Genomic DNA, 23,390 nt, shown 5'->3' with positions numbered 1-23,390 from the left:
AATCAGAATAGGTAGGAAAATGTCAATTCTATGAAAAGAAGATGACATACAACTTGACTCATGCACATGCAGATATGATATTGAAATATCATGTGTCACAGCCCGATACCAAATTGATAAAGTAACTAGCACGTCCTTCTCAAAATTAAAGCAAATTCCGAGAGGGACATCAAATTATACAATAAATATGTATGTATTACATATATATTCTATATATTTCATGGATATTTGGTACGTCGCATTAAAGGGCCAATAAATCATGTTTTCAGCATTCATGTAGTACGTATACAAGTTACGATTATGTTGGAGGTCATGTTATAAGTTGAACACTTGCTTCGTTTTTTAGTGATAGACGCACTGTGGGTAATCGACTTGACAACTCTGATGAATAATCGCATTATTTACCGTCTGCACCGGTGTTTGAAGACAAAAATGTGTATAATATAGTTATTTTATAACTTTAAATTCTGAGCTTACTGAGTGATTACTATAAAACTCTTATTTTATTTGCAAAACGCGCTTTAATGACAATTTTTACCTGATATATCCATGACTGTATAACTTAACTGTTAATTTTCGTTTCAGACACCATATCGACGGTGAAACTACCAAACCACGTATCTCGTTTGCGGTGTTTAAAAATCTACGCTCACATTTTATTTTTTTGAAGTAGACCAAATCAATATCATTCCTTGAAATTTTCACAGAATTTTCTCCGCACAAAGAGGAAAAATCACAGAAATTTTCAAGACTGGATGTTAAGTAGTTTTTCATTTAAAAAATAAAGTATGACAGGAAGTCTGCGACGTCGCAAACCGAGATACGTGGTTTGGTAGTTTCACCGTCGATATACGCTTATTATGGTACAAAAAATTCAATATCGATCCCTAAATTATACGTAACGCACTTTTCTGGCATTTTAAACCCCCCCCCCCTTCCATCGCAACGCTTTCATGACGTAAGTCCCTATCTTTTAACACGTAAAAACAAGGTGGCGTAACGCTATCCTCGATCCTCCCATCGCCCCTGGAGTGTAACGTAATTTAGGGGCGGCCCCTCGGCATAATCGAATATGAGTGTGTGAAAGAGTCTTCAAATTGATACCCACAGTAATCTGGACCTCTCGCTCTGTTTTTCTCGAACAAAGTACAAAACAAGCAACTTGAAAAAAGCACTTTTACTACTTGCAGGAGGATAAATATCTACAACGTATAATGTCTTTTCAGACGAAGCTCGCCCATCAGTTTGTGGTGGAGCTTAGACCCAGAATAACGAAAAGAATGTAGACCAAAGAAGGGGTGAAAAAAATCCATTCAGGAGCTAGTGACCACGGCAACGTCTAGCGTGAAAGAGAGAGCGAACGATCTAGCGCAGCCATGACTCAGGAAGGAAGTCTAAATCTTCCAGACGGCCTAAAATATGATGTAATATCGAAATCTCCGCTTAATTAACTCCCGTATTGGATTCTGAGTCTCTGAGTACGTAGCTGTACCCTCTCTGTAATCCCTGCGTATCGGGCCTAAACGCAATTGGATCATCAGCCGCGTTTTGAGTCAAATAATGTGTTTCGTGACCGGCTATTATGCTGCGTTATGTTGTCAGTTCGTTATCGAGTATGATCTTCACGAAAAACGTTCTCTTTTTTGTCCCGATCCTCCGGTTTGATCATTTCAACGGAAAGTGAACTTGCTTTTACCATTGACTACAGTATACGCCATGTGGTCATCCGTGGCTGCCACGATTTTCAGCCCTCGGTGGATTCGCGGGACCCTTGAAAGGCTAATTGAAGACAAGATAATCGTAAAAAATGTGAACGGGTTCGTGTAAGATGCTGTAGCGGCTCCCATTCTCAGTTGGATATTTTTACAGGTTTGACGGAGTTGCTACCGCTCCTGGTAAAAAATGTAGATCCTAGCTCGAAAATTTGAAAACAGCAAGCGCATCCTCATACTATCATCCTACGATGTCCAAAGAATCACGGGAGATGGACAGTTAAGGGCAAAAATGGGAAGTCAATGAACTTCCTTCTAACATGAGTTATGATTCAACATTGGATTAATTTTAAGTACATCAAATTGAGGGCAAGCACTTTTCAATGTTGCCAAAATCTCGATGGTTATTTTCTGTACCAATATTATGCAAGTACTTTATGGAGGGGGGTATGGGGGGCTCCTTAAGTATGGGGTATGATTTGAAAGGATTCCTTTCAAATCATACCCCAAATCGGGTATTCAAATCGGGTATTTGTGGGAAACATTGAGGGATTTAGCAAGTTGGCGACATTGTCCTCTCTCCGTTTAAACCTATGGAAATGTATCGATTCTTGGAGGGGCCAGGTGCTCTAACAAGAATCGATTATTTAACACAGATTTAAATGGAGGAAATCCGGCAATGCCAAATTGCTGGATCTGCCGCTGGTAGGAGAGTGAGTACTCTCACCCTTGCCTTTTGTATTTATAACCCCCTAGATAGCTTCATACGTTTGACCTCAAAAATGTTTGTAAATATTTCAAAACTAATATTCTACCTGGCGATGACTTTCAATGTTTTACGACAGTAATAAGCAGAATCGTCTGAAAGTAATATCAATTCCCTCTTTAGATTTCATTCTATTCGGCGGGAAGAAATTATAGTATAAAATGGGTGTGTCTGACAAGAACCGTAAACTTAAAAAGAATAACCACTGCGTAAATACAGGGACTTTGCTACGTGGAGGAAACAATAATCATTAAAGAATTATTGACAAATTTTTCTGCGATGTAGACATTACCTGGTATCAAATAATATGTAGAGGGAAACAATCATTTTCATTCCCATTATCGTCTTTCCCTCGTGATTTTACGTGGGTATTTATTGTTTATTTGTTTACTTAGTGTAGCATCAGATCCATTGTTGTATTCTCTCTGAAAATCCACATTGAAATCATGCGAACTTTGACCAATAAATTTGAAGGAGATACGGTTGCAGAATTAAAACCCAGTCCGATCAGTGGCGTGGCGTGAATTGCGATATATCGATTGTTATGCCATTTAAACCTATGATAAAGAATTGATTATTAAGGTGTTCGCTGCGACCACCCTGTTAATCGATCCTTTTCCATAGGTTTAAATGGCATAACAATCGATACATCGCAAAGCACGCCACGCCACTAAGTCCGATGGTTAGGTCGTGCGAGCGGAGACAATGCAGGTTGCACTTATTTTTCCCAACCTTATGCATTCTAATTGTATGCATTGAGCACGGAAACAATGGCAAGTGCTCAGCTTAGAAAGACGACAAGTTTAATTGAGAAAAAGTGTGTCTAATGTCGCGAGAAGTGAAGGTACGAATCCCGGTGTGACTGAAGGTCGTACGAAGAGAGTCTGATGAGTCCCTGCTGTGCACTGTCCGAATGCAATTCAACTGGATTTATGGCTTTGAAACATGCACTCAAGTTTTCAACCATCCATACCCATGACTCACATCAAACTTTTGCTCTTTTTCCACAAATCATAGGATGATTATTGGAAGGGAACAACGCGAAATCCATATTTTTACAGAAACATAGGCTACAGGATCCATAGATCTCGAAAGGTTGAACTTCCGTTGATTTGATCTCAAGATTGATACAACTCTCAAATTTTCGACGTATCTCAGTTTGCTACGGTGCAGACTACCCGGCATGCCTTATTTCTTGAATGGAAAACTACTCAACACCAATTCTTCAAAACTTCCGAGATTTTTCTTTCGCTGTGTAGAAAAAATTCTGTGAAAACTTCAAAGAGTGATATTGATTTGTTCTCCTTAAAAAAAGTAAAATTGGTGCGGGGAGTTTTAAACACCGTAAACGAGATACTTAGTTTGAGAGTTTCCCGTCGATGTATATTATTATTATTTGGATTACATTTTGCAATAAGGAACCACTATTTCTAGCCCATTTTAGAAACAACATACGTGCCATTGGTTTCCCTGTGCAGATATGTGCTTTCATGGGAGAGCCAGAGATGGTAAATCCTTATTGCAAAATGTAATCCATTTAATTATAATATTTTATTATGATTTTGAAATAGATCGAGTCCCACATTTATAAGTCTATGGATAGTTCGAGACTAGACTCTTTCTCTCCCTCAGTCCCCCTCCTCCTCAAAAAAACCAGAGAGGGACAAATATTTGTTACTTTTGATGCAATTCAATCATCAGAAGCCAAAAATTTGTAGTTGCTTCGATGCAACGCCAAGCTACAAAAGGACTTCAGCCATCGATATACGATGAGGAGGAACATATGGCAACATGATTGACTTAGCGCAGGAAGACTTTTGAGGAGAGTTCATTTATCGGTCAGTTGGTGGCCGAGTTGTCATGAATTACGGATAAGCCGTGAACTTTAACGTGTAACGATGGGATCTGAATAATCAGCCGGCAACTCCGAGGAGCGCATACCGTTGCACAACCGCCGCCACATGTAACCTTACCGGCAAAATTCGTCCGGTTCTTGCGCAAAAGAAGCGGCCCGCCACCACGGACCATCACAAAAACCTAAGGGCCGTCCTTAAAATGTCATCGATAAAAAATCGTGACGAAAGTCCGATTTTTAGTTAACTTTTCTCATCGAGTAGCCGTCGATACCGGCTAGGGCAGTGATGACATTTTAATTCAAATTAAACTTGAATTTTTGAAGGAATCTTTATTCACCAACGCATCTTGATGTGACACGAATGAAGAAACAAAAGCTTTTGTAGCTTGGCGTTGCATCAAAACAACTGCAAGTTCTTGGCTTCTGTGGTATTGAGTTGTATCAAAAGTAACAAATATTTGTCCCTTTCTGGTTTTTTTTTGAGGAGGAGGGGGAGTGAGGGAAAGAAAGAATCTAGTCCCGAACTATCCATAGACTTAAAAAATTGGGACTCCATCTATTTCAAAATCATGATAAATCATAATAATCAAATGGATTACATTTTGCAATAAGGATCCACTATCTCTGGCTCTCCCATATGAGCACATATCTGCATAGGGAAACAAATGACACGATGACGAAACAAATGAGAAACACGTAAAGAGGAGATCAATGAACGTGTGACAGGTCAACAGTAGGGTAGGGACCAAGCTACTGCACGCAACTATTCGCGCTCCGAAGCCACTCACATTGCCGTCACAGTTATTGAAGGCGCTTTATCCCGTCAAGAAACACACGTTCCTCTCCTCACTGCGTGTCTTCAATTCTTTCGACCCCCTGTCCCATCCTTTCACTGGGCAATCAGTGGCGTGGCGCGAATTGCGATGTATCGATTGTTATGCCATTTAAACCTGGGGTAAAGAATCGATTATTAAGGTGTTCTCTGCGAACACCCTGTTTATCGATCCTTTTCCATAGGTTTAAATTGCATAACAATCGATACATCGCAAAGCACGCCACGCCACTGTGGGCAATGAGCATCCCCTTTGCCTCCTCCTGTGAGAAACCCCATCAAGGGTCTTCTTTGGCAGCTTCTCTTTCGCCATCCTGTTAACATGACTACACAATACTGGCTGTTTTGTCATGACGCGATGTTGAATACGACGTCATTTTCGACTTCCTTATGACGGGAATAAACCGAAAAAGCAAGCAAGCTATGAGTCGTTAGCGTACTGCCGTACTAAGGAAGAACGCCGTACGATCCTTCAGACGTTGCCAAATTTCCAAGGATAAAATAAAGATTTATAGTGACATTTTTGAAGATTTTGCCTTCAAATTTGTCAGAGAATTTCACTCGCAGCCAGCTCTTAATTATCTGAAAATCTGAAGAGAAAGTGTCAGACCTATCCTCAAACCCCCCAAACTCCCTGAAGGTCACAACTATCCTCAAAAATAAACATTTCATCGGAGAAAATTTGGCAACTCTCGAATGTTCATACGGCGTTCTTCCTTAGAACGGCAGCATAGATGATGAATCTAGTGAACTAAAAGATAATCGAGGGAATCAGCAAGGAGATTACAAAAATACTATAAGTGGGCCGACAGTATGAAAGATTTGGTCCAGATCAATTAGGTGGATCTATTTTCTTCGTGGGTAATTGGAGGGTGGTTAAAGAAACTTCTAGATCTCTAATGATTGAATTTGCTGTAACAACAAGTGCCTTAATTGTTCCTACCCATTAATCAATACGCTGACAAGAGCGCATAGTTAGAGACGGAGGAGGCTCGTCCTAATAATTACAACGTCTGGCAACTTTGGTCGTAACTCAGCTTCAAGAATAGAGCAAAACAATAACAAAATGGGTTTGCGCGGTACATTTCTTGCTCGCAGTCAAATTAATTATTTTTTGCGGCGCGGCAGGCCCCCAAGATAGCCTCGTGGAAGGGGTTGGTGTGCAATAAATATACGTTTCGCGAGGCAGCCAGGAAGGCGGCTTTACCTCAGCGTTGCATTTTTGACGATTCCTCTCAACAATCGTTGCACTGGCGGCATTAAATTTTAAATTTCTTATTTCTTCAGGCTGAACACAGAAATGCACCACCTTGTTTACGAGGCTCACTTCACGTTCTCTCTAATACGGTGTTGAGAACTCAAACTTATTCTTGAAATTTAACCTCAAATCGGCTTAAAGCTTTTTTTTTTTAGTCAAAATTGAGATAGCCTATAGTGCAAATGGTCATAATGTAAAACAAACGGTTCCCAGTTGATAGGATGTAACAAGAGTAAAGTACAAATGGCCGAAGCCAAAAGAGACCTATTCTGTCGTGCGAAGTAAGAGCGGCATAAATGTCCTCAGACGTTGTCATATTGCCTTCAATATAATAAAAACGAATTTACTAGAAAAATTTTAAATCTTTTTTTTTTTTCGAATTTTTCAGACAATTTATTTCGCAATTTAATCTGAAATATTTAAATTTCGAGGGAAAACATTCATTACTTTCCTTAAATATACATTTTTTATTGAGGAAATTTGGCAACTCTCGAATGTTCATACGAAGTTCTTCCTTAGCACAGCAGTATTAGCATTCTCATTTGTCTGAAGTGCATGACACAGTTTGAATAATGATAGCCAGAACCTCGCTCTTTTAAATGTACCAGTGGGAAGAAACGTTAAAGTCGTACTACATTGCCTGGATAACAAACTAAAGGGTAGATTACTTTGAAAGAATCGGATATTTGTCTGAATTGTGTGTCAAGCCTTTTTGGGACCCTTCCTTAAAGCCATTTTTCCGTTAATAGAACTTCCCTTGTCATAAACTAGGACACCAAAATTTCGGGCCCAATTTAAAATTTCTACTCCTCTGAAAAATATCTTTCTAAATTACCTTTAAGTATAGGGAGAGTATGGACAACTCAAAAATTTGGCGGTTAGGTTTGATCAGGTCATGTAGCTCTTGGGGCCCAAAAAGGGAGCCAACCTATGAACTCGAATTATCCAGTGGTACTAATTTTCACATTTCAACTATTTACACTGATTACAAATTTAAAAGCACGTATAAAAATTTGATTTCGCTTACATTTTCTCAGTTTCAAAATTTTAATCCTTAAAGACGCTGTCGGCCTTGTTGAGTAATCTTTCAAATGCATAGGTTCGCAGCGGTTTTTTCTAGTGATTTTCGTTTTTCACGTTGTCGCCTTTTAGGGCCCTTAGAGCTACATAGATCGAGTTGTCCATACTCTCCCTATAACGGTACTCTATATCTTGCTAGGAAGCACAAGATCCCATCTCCCGCAAATTATGCCGTTTACTTTCGCAGACCCAGATTTCGGACGATGACTCTCGTTGAGCTGATGGAGCTATGACGTCATTCGTGATGCGTGGAACCCGCGGGGCGGCAACTGTGAGGTATGGGCATTGTCTCTCCTGCTCGGCGGCGCATGCGCATCAGCTACTCGGACCTTGAGCCGGGATTCGCGGGCGATTTTCATGATCATCCGCAGTTGAGGGAAACGGCCGAGCCGCACCAGGGGAGAAGAGCAAGACACCCAAGCTGGAGGTTCCGCGGCTCTGCCTCCACCTCCGCACAGTGGTATGCACTGGTAGAAAAGGTCGGACATGAAATTTGTGGCTTCGATTTCAATTTTTCAAGTTTATTTCGTCACAAATTCAATATCAAAGGGTGTTTACGAGAGGGAATTTCACGAAAAAACCATTGAAAACACCTCTAAACTGTTCAGTTTTATATTTTCGAAACTATAAGCTGTCAAAGTTTCCAGAGTTTGTCCGACTTCTATATAGATTCGGCCCAGTGTGCTCCGCCTCCGCCGACGACGAGATTGAGTAACGAGACCGGAGCATGTCCCGGTGCCGGTCAACGAAATTGCCTCGGCTTCAATTGAACGCATTTCGGCTACAGAGACATGAGCCCTGAGACCCACAAGAATATATCCATGACAGGGCTCACGCCATAATGCACATAGTTCCGTTGGGCATAAATACGTCCAATTGAAAGTGAATGTGAGTGTGAGTATAGGGATCGGTGAAAGTATTCGATCGGGTTCCCATCCTCGGTGCCCGATCGGGCGAGAAAACATGTTCGAACGATGCGTTTTTTAGACAATTTTCGTCGCAGAGGTCACCCAGGAAGGCTGGAAGGAACTACATTAAATCGACCCGAATTTATTCACTTTCCGGCTACTCATAATGGAATCAAATCAAATACTGAGCAATCACCTGATTTTCTTTACAATGAGGGTCTGAGTTCGCTTATCATTGTTGTGAAAAGTGACTGATAGCCAGTAATTGATTTGACTGAATTGACCCTTGTGATAGGTCATTTGGACGCACTTAAATCAAAAGGAACTATATCCATTCTGACATGAGCCTTAAGATCCACGAGAACAAATTCACGGCAGGGCTTATGTCTCGATGCATATAATTCCTTTCTACATAAATACGCCCATTCATGATTATATCGATTACAATTTTGAGATAAATGGACCGCGTTTAGCAGAAAGGAACCAAGCCACATCAGCTATTGCCAGATTTAACTAGGCAATTTAATTACTTACAAGAGAACATTTGTGCGGATTTCTTTGAAAATTTCAAGAAATTTGCTTTTTATGACTATACAGGAAATTTACTGAAATTCGTACGAAAACCCGCCCAACCGTTTTCATGTAAAAAATTGAACTGCCCAGTTATATTTTGCCATAGCTGACGTGGCTTGGTTCCTTCCTGCGGTTTAGAAATGAATTTGATGGGGTCCACCTAAAAAAATCTTTGGGAGGAATTTGGAATGTCCCACGAAAAGCCGAGGGACATGGCTCCAGAGCAGAATCTCCTCTTTTTGTGTAGAGAACTGCATTTGCACAAAACGGAACAAATTTATCCACCAAGATGAAGTGTATTTCATGTCAACATTGGTGTATTTTATGTCACCATTGGTGTATGTGTGTCACCACCAGAGCATCTCTCCAATAATTTATATGCAAATATTCCTACTCCGGTGTCTTTGATCTGAGGCACTGCCGAAGTGCTCCGACAATATGTCGCAACGCGGGTTGGGTCCGAACAATCACGGCTCGTGCCTTCGATACGAACTTGGGAGCAATTTATGCTGGAAGATTCTACGGGAAACCGGAAAGAAACTACTGACTACATCTGAAGCAGGAGGCTTGCCAAACGAGCTCCGATCTGGACACAGTTTCGTTCGGGACGTTTACAGTGCCTCGTTATCCATCGCCATGTCTTGCTTTCCTGTAGAAATCGCACAGTTTTGAAATCGTATCAGGAGTGACTTCCACTCTGCCATGCGAAGGAAAAACGCCGTATCAACAGTCGAGAGTTGCCAAATATCCTTCACTAAAATGTTTATTTTGGGGGAAATTTATGAATATTTTTCCCTGAAATTTTCAGGAACTATGGACGAAATTGAGAACAAATTTATCCGAAAAATTTGAGGAAAAATATTCACAATTTTACCGGGAAAGTCGTGTTTTATCAAAGAAAATTTGGCAACGCCTGAAGGTTCATACAGCGTTCTTCCTTAGCACGGCAGCACTTAGGTTTTCACATTTGAAGAGTCGAATAAATCTTTCAAGCGAGCCTTAACCGAATGAAACAAAACAAGACATAGTTAACTTGATCTCGTCGCTTGATTTTTTTTTTTTTTTTTTTTTTTTTTTTTTTTTTTTTTTTTTTTTTTTTTTTTTTTTTGGCCATCAATACCCCGTTCAAAAACTACGGGGGCATTTTTCAAGGATTCCCAAAAGACCCCTCCCTTTTTCAAAGCGTGGTAATTTTAAATTTCCTGTAAAGGGTGAATACTTAGAGGGAACTTTTCAATAATGAATGAGGCAAGGATTACTTCCTTGTATTTCGCCCTTTGTCAAGGGGCACCAAAAAACAAGGAACAACTTCAATTGATATAAACCTGAATTCATTTCTAAGTAAAACAGGTAAAAGAAATTGTCATTCCTCGCTCAAAAGTAGATTTAAAGATTAGTCGGTCAGAGCCTCTACTGTACTGTAGGTTAATTTTGATGAGAAAACTACACTGGCAAAAAAAGTAGCTTGGATCTAGACTTTTAAAAACATTGACAAGAAAAAATACTCATAATTCAAATGGAAATCCGCTTAGATCAAGAGGCCTGGCTATTCGATTCAAGGAAAAATCCGATTGAATCAAGAGTATTTTTTCTTGTCAGTGTTTTTAAGAGTCTGGACTCTAGATCCAAGCTACTTTTTTACCAGTGTAACATAGTCGTTCTTAAAATCTACTCTTAACAAGGGGTCTGGTCTATCGGCTTGTAAAGTCGCCGCGTCATGTCCGTATAGGTGATCGGTCGCTTAGTGTCTAAGTGCCAAAAGCGCCTCTCTATAATTGTTTTAGGATAGCATTGTGAACCGTAAAGCAATTAGGAAATAGAGGAAGCTATTGGCAGCGTAGTAAAAGCACTAGACATCAGCTCTATTTGGCAACGTATCCATGCACGAAATCCCGTAACTGCCCGCGCAACTTAGAGATTTGCGATTTATACCTCGAGGCAGGACATGCAAGAACCGCACTCCTCTCAGATGCGCGGAAACCAGTGATATTCCTATCGACATTGGACCGTTTGCCTCTAAAAACATATTTTTCAACAAAATTCGGCAGTCTTGCGAGGACAACAATCGGACTGCATTTTGCAATAAGGAACTATAAATTGTGCTTCAGTTTAAAACCATCGTATGTACCATTAATTTCTCTATCCAGATAAGTGCTTTTAAACATGGGTCGGAAGTTATAGTTCCGAATTGCAAAATGAAGTCCAATCAGTGTGGATATCCGTCCACGTATTACTAAAGTTTGAAACTCGGCAAAATACGGCCGTTACTCTCAGTGGCGTGGCGTGATTTGCGATATATTGATTGATCTGTCATTTAAATATGTAGATAAAGATCGATATATAGGGTGTTAGTAGCGAACACCTTAATAATCGATTCCTTAGCACAGTTTCAAATGTGGAAATATCGATAATCGATTACTCGCGCCTCGCCATTGGATACTCTATTGTCTGAAAAATATGTAAGCAAATCAGAGTGTAAATGTCAATTTACAGGTTTCATCAAACTACGAAGGTATACAAATGTGATTGATTGAACATTATTTCGTAGACTCATATTTTCTGCATTGCACAAATCAAATCAAAAGCAACCGTTAAAACGTAAATTAAAATTTGTTTCTTTCCTCTTTTTTTGAAGTGCGTCAATGTATTTACCCTCGCTGATCTTCTCGTAAAAGATCTGCTAGGTCGTAATATCGTAACTCTGTAGAACTCACGGACAGAACACAGAAAGAAAGCAAGTCATGCCATAAACTTTTCTGTGAAACTTTGCTTCAAAGGCCTGTTATCAAAAGACAAATGATTCGCGATCCTGCTCGTGGCTAAAGGACGGCTTAAACTTTTGGGATCACAAGTAAGCAAGCAGAAACACCCTCGCAGTTCGCGAGGACAGTGATTCACTTCGGTCCTAAATATCAGTTAGAGGAGGATTAGATGGCGCGTTACGGTGTAAGATCACGTAATAAGCAAAAATGCCATCGCATGACTTAACACTTCCAACTGCTGTAACTTTCTTCTTTGGCAGCCCACTATTCAGTGGTCTTCAATTAAATTGGGATCTTCATGTTGCCGTCTGACTGCTACAACAGGAAAATTTAGATTTATTGACAAAAAGTAGAAAAAAAGTGCTTTATCATAGTTGTGTATCTTGTGCCCTAATGTAAACTTCGACGATTTTCGCACAAAAAAATGTTTCTTCCGCACGAGGCTATTAAACACTGAGATAAATTTTCTTGCCAGGTAAACCACGACAGGAATTTTTATAGAATAAACCAAAAATCTCATTTAATAGACAGAAAGTTTCTTCGAAGTAGGAGAAATACTGTTTAAAATAAGGAGATTTCCTGTTATGTTGCTTCAAAGCGAAATTCCTGTCGCAGCATATTTAACGGGAATTCCTTTTGATTCAAAAGGGAATTTTTCTAGACGAGTATTCATTGTAATACATGACTAATTTATCATTATGCGAAATAATGCAATTAGAAAACAAGAATCAGTTATATTATTCTACCTAACTATGGAGGAACGATGAGGCACATTAAAACATATCCCGAAAATACGAATAGAGAAGGAGATAATTAAAACATGGGTAAACAAGACTGAAACATTAAAAACACTAAAAGGCAGGACGTTTCGAGCTTAGAACGCGAAGTTTGCAGCTGAAAATGAGCTGGTAATAGCTCGAAACGTCCTGCCTTTTAGTGTTTTTAATGTTTTAGCCTTGTTTACCTACCCATGTTTTAACTATCTCCTTCTCTATAAAGGAACTTTACCTTTAATTGTAGGTCAGTACTTTATATTTAAGTTTTGGCAGAGTCAAAGGTCAATTCATGGTTCAAAACTCGTCTTTTTAACATTCAAAAGGAACATATAATCAACCCCAATTATTCCGATTAATTTCAACTTCTGAGTTCCTCTTCAAGAGTAGGGAGTTTGAATTTAAGAAAAAAAAATCAGCATTCCTTGCAAATTGAATTAAATTTCGGAGTGAGTGAAATTTTTTTTTATTTTTTGTCTTGGACACGCAACATGCACCGATGCTCTCAGCTCACTTAACGAATAAAACGATAAAAAAGCTTTTTAGAGAGAAATGTTTGCGACGACTTTCACTGGTTTTATAGCGCCCGTGAATCTTTTCTCGACGTGCGCTGAGCCGCTGACCACAAAATTCCCGCTGTTTTCTTTTCCCTCTTTTCTTTCGCTTTCATCGGTAGAAATTGTCATTTCGGCGTGGTAATATACTTAATTCATTAGAACCAGGATCAACACGTTTTAACACCAGAGAGAGAAACAAGAAGATGCCAATCAAGTTTTGTCGATTTTAAAAATCAATGTGCATGCCTGAAATTGAGCAAAATTCACCTATTGTATCTTAATTTGTTGAAAAAAGGGAGATGCAACCTTTGTGAGTGAAAATCACCGTGAAGCTCACCTAGAAACGATAATGTCCAACGGTGTTTGAAGCCTTCCCAACACCGGAATCGCGTGACTGAAATCATCTATGCCGTAGTTACTGAATGTGGGGGTCTTCATTTCGCATTTTGTGTCAAAATATTTGGCACTTGAAATTCATTATTGCTACATCTGATCAGTCATTTGTAGTTAGCGTTGCTGAAATAAATGTATAATGCCTAGTGTTCCATTAATTTATGGGGAAAAATTGCTGAGTCTTAACATTTGCCGTTTAAGTACGTAGCCAGGCTTTTTATTCGGGGGGGGGGGGGGGCTGGCCTTGGCCGAAAAATGTTTGTAAACGACCTCCTGAAAACTGTTGTTTTACAATCTTTTACACGATTAAGTTGTAAAGCTACCCCTTCGTAATTATTTTAGACTCTCTAGAGCAAAACCACTCGCCGCTGTGATCAGTACGATACATGCATTGATTGAAACAGTTACTGCTTGAATAGTGGAAATGTGTTAACTTTCACTCTAAGTTTTCTTTTCTTTTTTACACGAAAAAAGAATATTTATTGCTCTCCAAAAAAGGTATCCTATCATCTTGGATGTTCTTATTTTGTAATAAATAACGGGTTCACACTTCCTTCTTTCTTGCCTGCTCTTATTTTATGTCGACTTTTCTTCCATCCTTGCCCTTTTTTTTCGCGTTTGGGGTCTCGGGGAGCGCCCTCTACGTGCCTGCTTCCTGCGATGTAATAGACTGGAATTTTTCAGACTTGAGTTAAAAGTAGCTTGTTCTCATTCTTTTCGACTCGGTAGCTATTTTTTTATCTGCTGCATTATACTTTTTACTCCAAAACTTCATTTTCCGTAAAATTTCAAAACACTAACTCAAAAAGATCCGCAAACGAAGGGTCTCAATCTTTTGGTTGAAGAGGACTTTAATAGCTTGAACTTTTAAGACCTTTCGAAATTTTAGGTTTGATTGATTTTTGGTCCCACTTACAGTGATTCCAATACTCGTGTACTATGGAAGAAAATACGACTCCGAACAAAGGATATAAGGCACCTAGAGGGTTAGGTGCCCAGATTTCTCAATCTTCGAGTACTTATATCATCGCAAGGGAACAACCGATTCAGCCCGAGGGAGTTCGAGGAAAAAACAACAGCTGTTTTGATGATGCAACTAGAAATGTCTCGTTAATTTTACGGCACCGCACCGGCGGCAGAGGCAGCGGGAGTGAGAATCAGACATGCAAAGTGGTTGCGAAAAGTCGGCCCAAAAGTTTCATCACTTTTTACCGAGGAGTATTTAGTACCCGCAGCCGCACAACAATCAGCATCGCATGCAGAGCATCAAGTCGCTGGCACCCAAACACGAATTATGCGCCGACGCCGACGGATTAGTCTAAATGGGCTTCTTCAAATGAACAGGAACGAGGTGCATTGTGACTTGAGCCGTGTCATACAGGTATTGTTATGGGTCTGAGGGCTCATGCCTCAATGCACATAGTTCCTTTTGATTTACATACGTCCAAATGTCCTCGCGCGCTCCACAGAATGGATTCATACCGAAGATGGACCAAATCTATGGTGAACTCTGCTTTGTTCAGGTTTAATTTATGAGTTTTAAAAATGTGAAGATTACAGTATCCAGGCGAAAGTGTCCCATGAATGCTGGCAAAGTTTACCGCAAGTTTTAGTCGTATATCATAGTTGCAATAAGTAGACTGCATTTTGCAACAAAGGCTATATCCTAGGCAAACACCTATATGCACACCCTAACTAATGACACATAAGTTGTTCCTGAAATCAGCAAGAAACAATGCTTCCTCGTTGCGAAATGTAGTCCATTGGAGCGTCTATCGACAAAAAGGACGAAGTAGTAGAGACTCTTTGCTATTGAAGTTATCAGAGATGAGAGAGACCAAGACTTAAAATTTTTTGGTGCTTGGGCCCTTTTGCAAATGAGCAAGTTCATCACAATAACTATGAGACGGTGAGCATGACTTAAAAAATAAAATTTAAACTTTTTCTTAAAGGAATGGAAATAATGAATTGAAATTGACCTATAACCATATAGGGTAGATTAACTGAAGAAGTTTGTAAGTTCAACAGGAAATGTAAAATTATTCAACTTTTCCAATCAAATAATCTTTTTCCAAAGTTTTTTCTCGTCTTGGATTTGTTGCAAAAATATATCCTCGGACTCATGAGCAGACATTATGCTCATACGCTATCATGGTAGGAACTGGAATGGGGTAGGTCTTAGCATTGCTACACACCATGTCGATAATGCATTCCCCTCCTCAATCAAACGCGAGTCAAAAGCAAGGAATAAGGTGTCCCAAATCCTCTAACATGAAAATTGATTATGAAAATATTTAATTTCAGACATACTTCAGAATCGTCTACTGATTTGTAGAGGAGAACCTTTCGTCCTTTCGACTGTATTTTAAGGGTGATCATGTGGGAAAAGCTCCCATTAATAAGTTTAAACCCAGAGTGTTACGTCTAACAAACATGGGTAGGCGAGCTTACAATCGTGGTTACTCCAAACTAAAGTCCATATGATAGGTCCGATTCATTTCCTGGTCGCTCTCCCTTACCAGCGTTCATCCCTTCTCTACTGGCAACTTGAGAATTCGCTGGAGAGGGGGAACTCGATCTACTCCACACACCCACACCGACATACCACGTGACAATTACTACAGGTTCAGTGTGACATGCTTTACTTTTCTCATTACCTTCATTCATCAAATTGGATCTCGGGATTTTAGAAGCTATGGTGCAAAAATCCTAATCATAACTCGTGAAATTTGTAGGTGCATAGACACAGAAGACCCAATCATGTGAGTCATCTTCGGGGTAGATTATTTTAGGGATGGTTTTTAAAGAAATTATTGAATACATTTTGCCTTCCTAGTGAAAGTTAAAACGATTAGTTTGACCCAAAACTAGCACTCCGAGGTTCATCGTTTTTTAAACAATTCATTTTGGTATTGGAAATAGATAATGAGAGTTCTGCCGTTAATTCATTCATTTGCAGAGATGTAAGGGAACAATTTGACTTGAACAGTAAAGAAGACTTAATAATCTCTAACGATGAAAAGAAACACAACTTTTAACAGCCAAAAATCTTTGAAAAATAATTAAAAAGATTACGGTTTGAGGAATTCCGGACGGTTTACTAGCTAATGGCCGGACCAGATCGTCGGAAGCCAGGATCGGACCAATGCCAGAAAAGACAGGAAAAACGTCAAAAGAACGTGAGGAGTGGATAATATCAAAGCGTGGACTTACAAGAGAGGGCGACAGATGAAAGGATGCAAAGATGAAACCAGTAATTCATTCTCACTATACTGTGCTGCGATCAGCTTCACTGTTAAATCACATCTACCGGGCGCTTCACTTTTTCTGTCTGCGAGAACTTGCCTCCCCACCCTCCTCCCTGCCTTCGCTCGGGTAATCCTCACCTGGCTATTATAGTTTGACTATTTTACTCCCTTCTTAGCAACCCATCGGTTTCGCCCGTCGAGCCTCGCCGCAAACCGATTACCTTAAGTTAGAGCCGCATCAATAACATTTACTCCAAGTGGTTATGCTCGTCCTGCGGTTGAGGATATTCTGAATCAAGAGAAAGAGTGAAGAAGTTCAAGAGTCAGAAAGAAAGGGAGACGAATCTTGAATTATTTTACTTTTTATCCGGGGTTTTTAGATATACTCCGATAAATTTTTAGTTTTTTTTTCCGCCTAACTTCTGACGATATAAATATTAAAGTTCTCGATTTTATTCCCAGATTACTATTCTCATTTTTGGGACTTTTGAAATTTCAAGAGTTTGACTCACTTTCAATCAAGATTTAGCTTCATCAAGTATTACTTAATTTTAAATAATTAAATACTCCCGATTTTTTTTTATTTTTTTTTTTTTTTTTTTTTTTTTTTTTTTTTATAGAAAAAACTCAAGTTAATAGGTAGCGTTCTATTCCCTCTTTTTTAAAAGAAAAAACCGAATGCAACTCGTACTGCCATAGAATTTGAGTAATTCTTAAACTCTCGATCGAAGGGTATTTTTCTTTCTTCTTGTAAATTCTAAATAAATGTCATAAATCATCCTTTAAGGACGTATTTATTTTATATTAAAAGAAACAATACAAAAATGATTTAAATGAAAAGAAAAAATATGCAAAGGATTTGCGTGCTATATAGCTCATTTTACTTTTATTAATTTTCACGTATTTCATTTTGGCAAAAATACCTCAACATATCCTTGTTTCTCGCATTTTTTGAAGTCAATAGTCGTATTCCTTTTCTGGGACGAGCTGAATTTGTGTTAAATGTGATCTTTTCTAATGAGATCTTCCCAATCAAAATTTCGAGGATGTTCCATCAGAGGGCTAGCATCAAAGCTAGCAAATTTATATAGGAATATCTCATCCGAGTGGCAGTTTGCACAGACCCTCAAACAAATTTAGTAAATTTTCTTCCTATCTTCATCTCTGTTGACTACCAAAACATTCAGGAGGACACTATGGGACGATGATTAAACAAATGGACCGCGTTAAGCAGAGAGGAGCCAAGCCACATCAGCTATTGCCAAATTTAAGTACGTAATTTAATTGTTCACAAAAGAACATTTGGATTCTTTTGAAAATTGTGAGGAATTCGCTATGCACTATGCAGAAAATTCACTGAAATTTGCACAGAAACCCGCGTAACCGTTTTCATGCAAAAAATTAAATTGCCGAATTTAATTTGGCAACAGCTGATGTGGCTTGGTTCCTTTCTGCTTAAGGCGGTCCAAATGACATCCATGCACTAATATCTTTCTTTTTATGAGATAAAATCGTTGATTCTTAAATTTTGTAAGTGCACCAAGTTTATAAAATCAGTAAAGAAAAAGAAAAAATGCATGTTTTAGCGAGTAAAACGTGTTGGTGTCAAATAATCGTACGAACATCTATAGCTCAATCTTTAATCCTAATAGAACACGTTTTCTGTACTCTTAGGAAGAGCTTGGCTCGCCTTCTTTAAATCTATTACTTAAAAATACTTACTAAATTTTAAGGTGTTGTCCAACTGCCTGAACCTATCACTTTCTTGCATATCCCGAAATGTGCAATTTTGAACTAACCTTAATTCGAACCTTAATTTCGACCCTTAGTTTGTGTTAACAAATGTATTATTCGTTTTGCCGCTTGTTTTTCTCTCTCTCTCTCTCTCCCCTCTCTCTCTCATTTAAGCGCCTTTGTTAATTTATTATGTCTCCATGCGTCAAGTAACTCGCGTTCGTCGGCACGCTTACTTTTCTGACGCTGCGTTAAAGTCTCTGAAGTGATCCCTCTATTTTTCTGTCATAACAATCTCTGTTCGCAAATGCTTAAGGAATAATCTCAGTATGCGTCATTGCTTCAAGAAACAACTCACGTTTGTTGGCGCGTCTACTCCTCTGACGCTGCTTTAGAGTCTCTATAGTGATTCCTGCATTTTGTCGCCTTGACGGGTGTGGCTCAGAACTAAAAATTCATTATTGTCCTCCATTTTACCTCTATTTCTGACTAATTAATATAGACTTCTATTTGATCATGAAAACTTTTGGCACACAGGTTGTTTCTAAAATGAGCAGTAAACAGTGCAGCCGTGCTAAGGAAAAACGCCGTTTGAGCCTTCAGGCGTTGCCAAATTTCCCCTGGCAAATCATTATTTTTCAGGAACATTTTTTAATATTTTTCTGTCAATATCTCAGATAATTTTGTCTGTAATTTGATCTAAAGTGTCTGAAGATTTCAAGGAAAAATATTCAAAATTTTTCTCAAAAATAAACATATTATCGAAGGGAATTTGGCAACCCGCGAATGTTCATACGGCGTTCTTCCTTAGCACGGCAGAGTCCATTATCGCAAAATGTAGTGTAACTGTGATGGCACCTGGTGCAGTCGTTCCTCAAACGTCAGTATTCATCCGGAACCATATAGCACACTTTCTGTTCGTGTGGTAGAACATATATAACCTCTAGCAACTATTTTAACTTCCAGGAGATCAAATTGCACACCCATTGCAGTGAAGGAGCTTTAAAAGGACCTCCATTTTTGGGTCGAATTGAAAGTGTGATCTGACGGGTGTTATGCTTAAAATTCGTAGGACTTCTCTTTGCCCAACCCATAAAGTCCTCTAAATAGGCATATCGCTCAGCACTCGAGGTGATATTTTATCATTCAAACCAACAAAATTTCAATAATGAAAGTACCCACTCATGTGAATTGCAAATTTTCAAAATCGAGTTGGTATTTCTTACCTTGCTTTTACTTGTTGCATTAGACGGATGAATTCTGATGAACTAGTTGGTTCAATTTCATGCATGAACATGAAAGTATAATTATTTTTATGTTTATCAAATACAGCCATGTTTTAGAGTGTCCCTCAAGCCTCCCTTACGCGCTGTCGTAGGTATGAATCAATCTTGCATGCACCAAGTAAAATAACTCATAGATCCAGTATTGACAACGGCATGTATTTAAATGCAATTTTGAATGGAATGGGGTCATTTAATATGTAGTTTATTGCCACAGCTGCCAGGAATCGCTGGTTGAATCGCACAGAAAAAAATCACGTCAAATATGTAAGTGAAGTAAAAGTTATGAGTAATTTTGAGCTTGACCGACCGAAATTTTCTTTCGTCAAAAACTCAAAGTTGATTTTGAAAAAACATATGTAATTTCAAAATAAGCATTAAACCTTCATGTTGACAATGAGTTCCACGGGGAACAAAACCTCAAAACTCTTATTTTCGTTTCTATTTTAATATGACTTGGTATCCTTCTGTTAGTCTCGGTCAAAATAATGCTCAAATTACTGCATACTGAGTGTGCAACATGAGATTTTACCCCAAAGGTATTATTTTGCCATTTGACCAGAACAAATAGAAAAGATCTTCAAAGAGAGTTAAAAAAATACAGCGGATGTTCTTTTACAAATCTCTATAGAGGGTACGCTTTTTTTTTTCTTTTCCCTCTTTATTTCCTTTTCTCCAAACTGTTTTTATAAATTATTCTGTTCTCCTTTAACTCCGGCTAACATTTTGTTTCCAGTATTTGTGCAATCACTATAATTCAAAATTCTTCAGCATCAGGGACGGATTTAGGGGGCGGCAAATTTTGCACTTTTTTCAAATGAAGGTATAGAAAAAATCGGATTCCGAAAAAAATTACAAACGAGAAAAGGTGACAAAATCTCTTATTTCCTGAGAGTATAGTAATTTATAATTTTGTCGTCTTTTCGTGATAAGAGACAGCTTCTGTAATAAATCGAGTTAAGAGAGAAACCAAACCCACAATTTGGCCTGGAGCAGCGCAGCGCAGAGAGCAATAATGACGAGGACTTGAGATGAAAAGGAGAAGCCCTCGGCGCGGCGGTCGCATGTAAAACATATTAGCGCCTACAGGACTGCATGAATACTTCACGCATTGTGTCAAACACAGTGCGGTCAGGAGCGGTCATATCGTGACATGCATAGCGCCTACAAGACTACATGAATACTTCACGCATTGCGTCTCGCACAGTGCAGTCAGCGTGAAACGCTTAGCGCCTACAAGACTGCGTGAATACTTCACGCATTGCGTCAAACACAGTGCGGCCAGCTTGGCGCGGCGCGGTGGCGGAAGTTAAAATTACAAATCAAACCACAATCAAACCATTTATGTTTGTTCTTTCATGATTTATTTGTTAATTCTTATGTATGGAAGGCCTTGTCCGCACAGAGATAGGTTTACGGAACTTAACTTTTGCTAGTAGTGTTGACAGGGCTTTCGCAAAAAATGTGTCCAACACGAGTAAACGCGGCATATGCACCCCTCCGGCACGTTCACTTGATGGTTTTCAATAATGTTTCAAAAATGAAAAGGGGACGGCAAAATACAGGCGGCCCATGAGCGGAAAGAAGGTAAATACGGCCCTGTTCAGCATTATATCTTGACACAGATTATAATTTATTTTCATTGAAAAATTTAAGTGACTCCTGTCACTCTTCGCAAAAAGTTTACAAAAATCTATCAGGCAATGCGAATTGTTATCCAACGGAAAGCTTTACAGCCTGCAAAAACTCTGAATTACTGCAATAAAATTTGCCTCAACGACTCCGTAACCTTCAAAACATTCATTACAATAATGGTGCAGTTCTACGAAACATTTTGATCAAATAATCGGCTTTTTATCGGGAGAAAATCACCACAATGACCGTGAGTTGCTTGTGGCGCCTTGATGCAACTATTCGTGTTCCACAGATGCGCGTGTTGCATGTTCAAAATTGAAGGCACTTTTGCTTTTCTCGCCTCCACAGGAATGCATGGGAGCTGCCGTTCGTTGTTACACCCAAATAACATAGTATTGAGCAAGTAATAGGTATTGCATCTCAATCCTTTTACTACAAAGAAAGCTTCGCTCTTTGATTGGTCAATGAATTTCAATTTTCATGGATTTTCTACTTTCAAAAGTTTGAAATAATTTCTTAACGAAATTATGGATATTTTTGCCGAGAAGTGTTCTATTTCTTTTAATTTCACCAGTCCGCGGACTGAGCAAAGTTTTTGTCGACGAGGCGTAACAGCCATAGCAAGTTTGATGCTAACTTGATTCCCGTCATTAATGATTTCATAAATATCTAGATAAAAAAGGATGACAAACTTGTTGTTGTTTCTACATATACTTTAAATGTACATTGGCGGATCCAGCAAATTGGCAAAATTGTTTTTTCCTATTCAAGCCTATGTAAATGTATCGATTCTTGTAGGGGTAAGGTGTTCCGACAAGAATCGATTACTTGACAGATGTTTAAATGGAGGAAATCCGGTGTTGTCAAATTGCTGGATCCGCCTCTGTAGATGTAATTTATTTAAATGAATGGAATAAAAAGATAAATTCTCTGAAGGTAGGCGACTTTTGAGGGGAAATATATAGCTATTGCTTTGTAGTTTGGCAAAATGTCTTAACGATTTCGGGTGAGTCTTCGCAAATTTGAAAAAATGTCAGGTAAGTATATATAAAACAAATAATCGGCTGTGATTCATCCCTTATAACATTTTGCATGTCCCTACAATACCAGCTCTTTTTGGCTGATACCGTATCAACTGATAATTCTAGCCCGGGCGACTCTTCCTCTTGTTTGCGAGTGCGGCGCTTACATACTGTGATGTTACTGTGTCTATTAAATTAACTTTTTCTCTTTTTATTTTCTTTTAGTGTGCATCCTAGGCCTTCCTGACTAGATGACTGTCACCCTCCTAGTACTAACTTGTAATATTAAACTAATAAACTCATTTGAAAAAAAGGGGGAAAAACTAGTTTCTGGTAAGATTTTTTTAATTATAGATATTCCATAGATATGCATTGTCTAAAAAATGTCTCTTTTTAAATAGGGTTAAGTCTTTTTCACTTGATTTGTCACAGAATGATATGAAACCCGCGTCCACTGAATTCAGAGGTTGTATAGAAAAGTCGGAAAATCCTATTGTTTTATAGTGTCTTAAATATCACTGGTTTGGACGGATAGAAGCAGAAATAATTAATTTTTCTTTCAATTTTCGATTTATTTAAAAATCATGTTTTTAAAAACAGTTTTTAACAAGCGAGAAAACATAATTTGAAATTAAAATTTTAGTTTTCGCCGGCCTCTTACAACTTTGTGGAAATGGTATTACTATTTCAGTTTTAATGAATACTCCAATACTATTAAAACAAAAGACAGCTTACACCAAAAATTTTTGACCTGCAATACGTATAACTTTGAGAAATCAGTTCACAGAATTTCCGCTACATTTTTAAAATTCGGAATACATTGATAATATTGACCGACATCGTAGTCAGTTTAACTAATTTAATACGAATAAACATTTTTTTTTTTTGTTTCTGGTTGAATTATTTGGGTTGTTTGTGTATTTGTTCTTGTTTAACTGTCTCTCCGAAGCGTGTACAAAAAATCATCGATGTTTCGAACTGTACAATGTTTACAGTAAA

General features: G+C 38.6%; 1 protein-coding gene across 1 annotated transcript in view; it reads right to left on the bottom strand.

Moving 5' to 3' along the window:
* LOC109036643 (protein obstructor-E) overlaps positions 1-16,819 on the bottom strand; it is a 33,031-nt gene extending 16,212 nt beyond the window's left edge. Inside the window, exon 1 of the mRNA XM_019050989.2 lies at positions 16,683-16,819. Coding sequence (XP_018906534.1) covers positions 16,683-16,731 — 49 coding nt within the window. The 5' untranslated portion in view covers positions 16,732-16,819. The remainder of the gene's footprint in view (positions 1-16,682) is intronic.
* Between the last annotated feature and the right edge of the window lie 6,571 nt (positions 16,820-23,390).

This window comes from Bemisia tabaci, chromosome 5 (assembly GCF_918797505.1).
Source record: "Bemisia tabaci chromosome 5, PGI_BMITA_v3".
Classification (NCBI taxonomy): domain Eukaryota; kingdom Metazoa; phylum Arthropoda; class Insecta; order Hemiptera; family Aleyrodidae; genus Bemisia; species Bemisia tabaci.
Note: the sequence above shows the minus strand (reverse complement) of the source record. Positions and strands in the feature narration are given on the sequence as shown.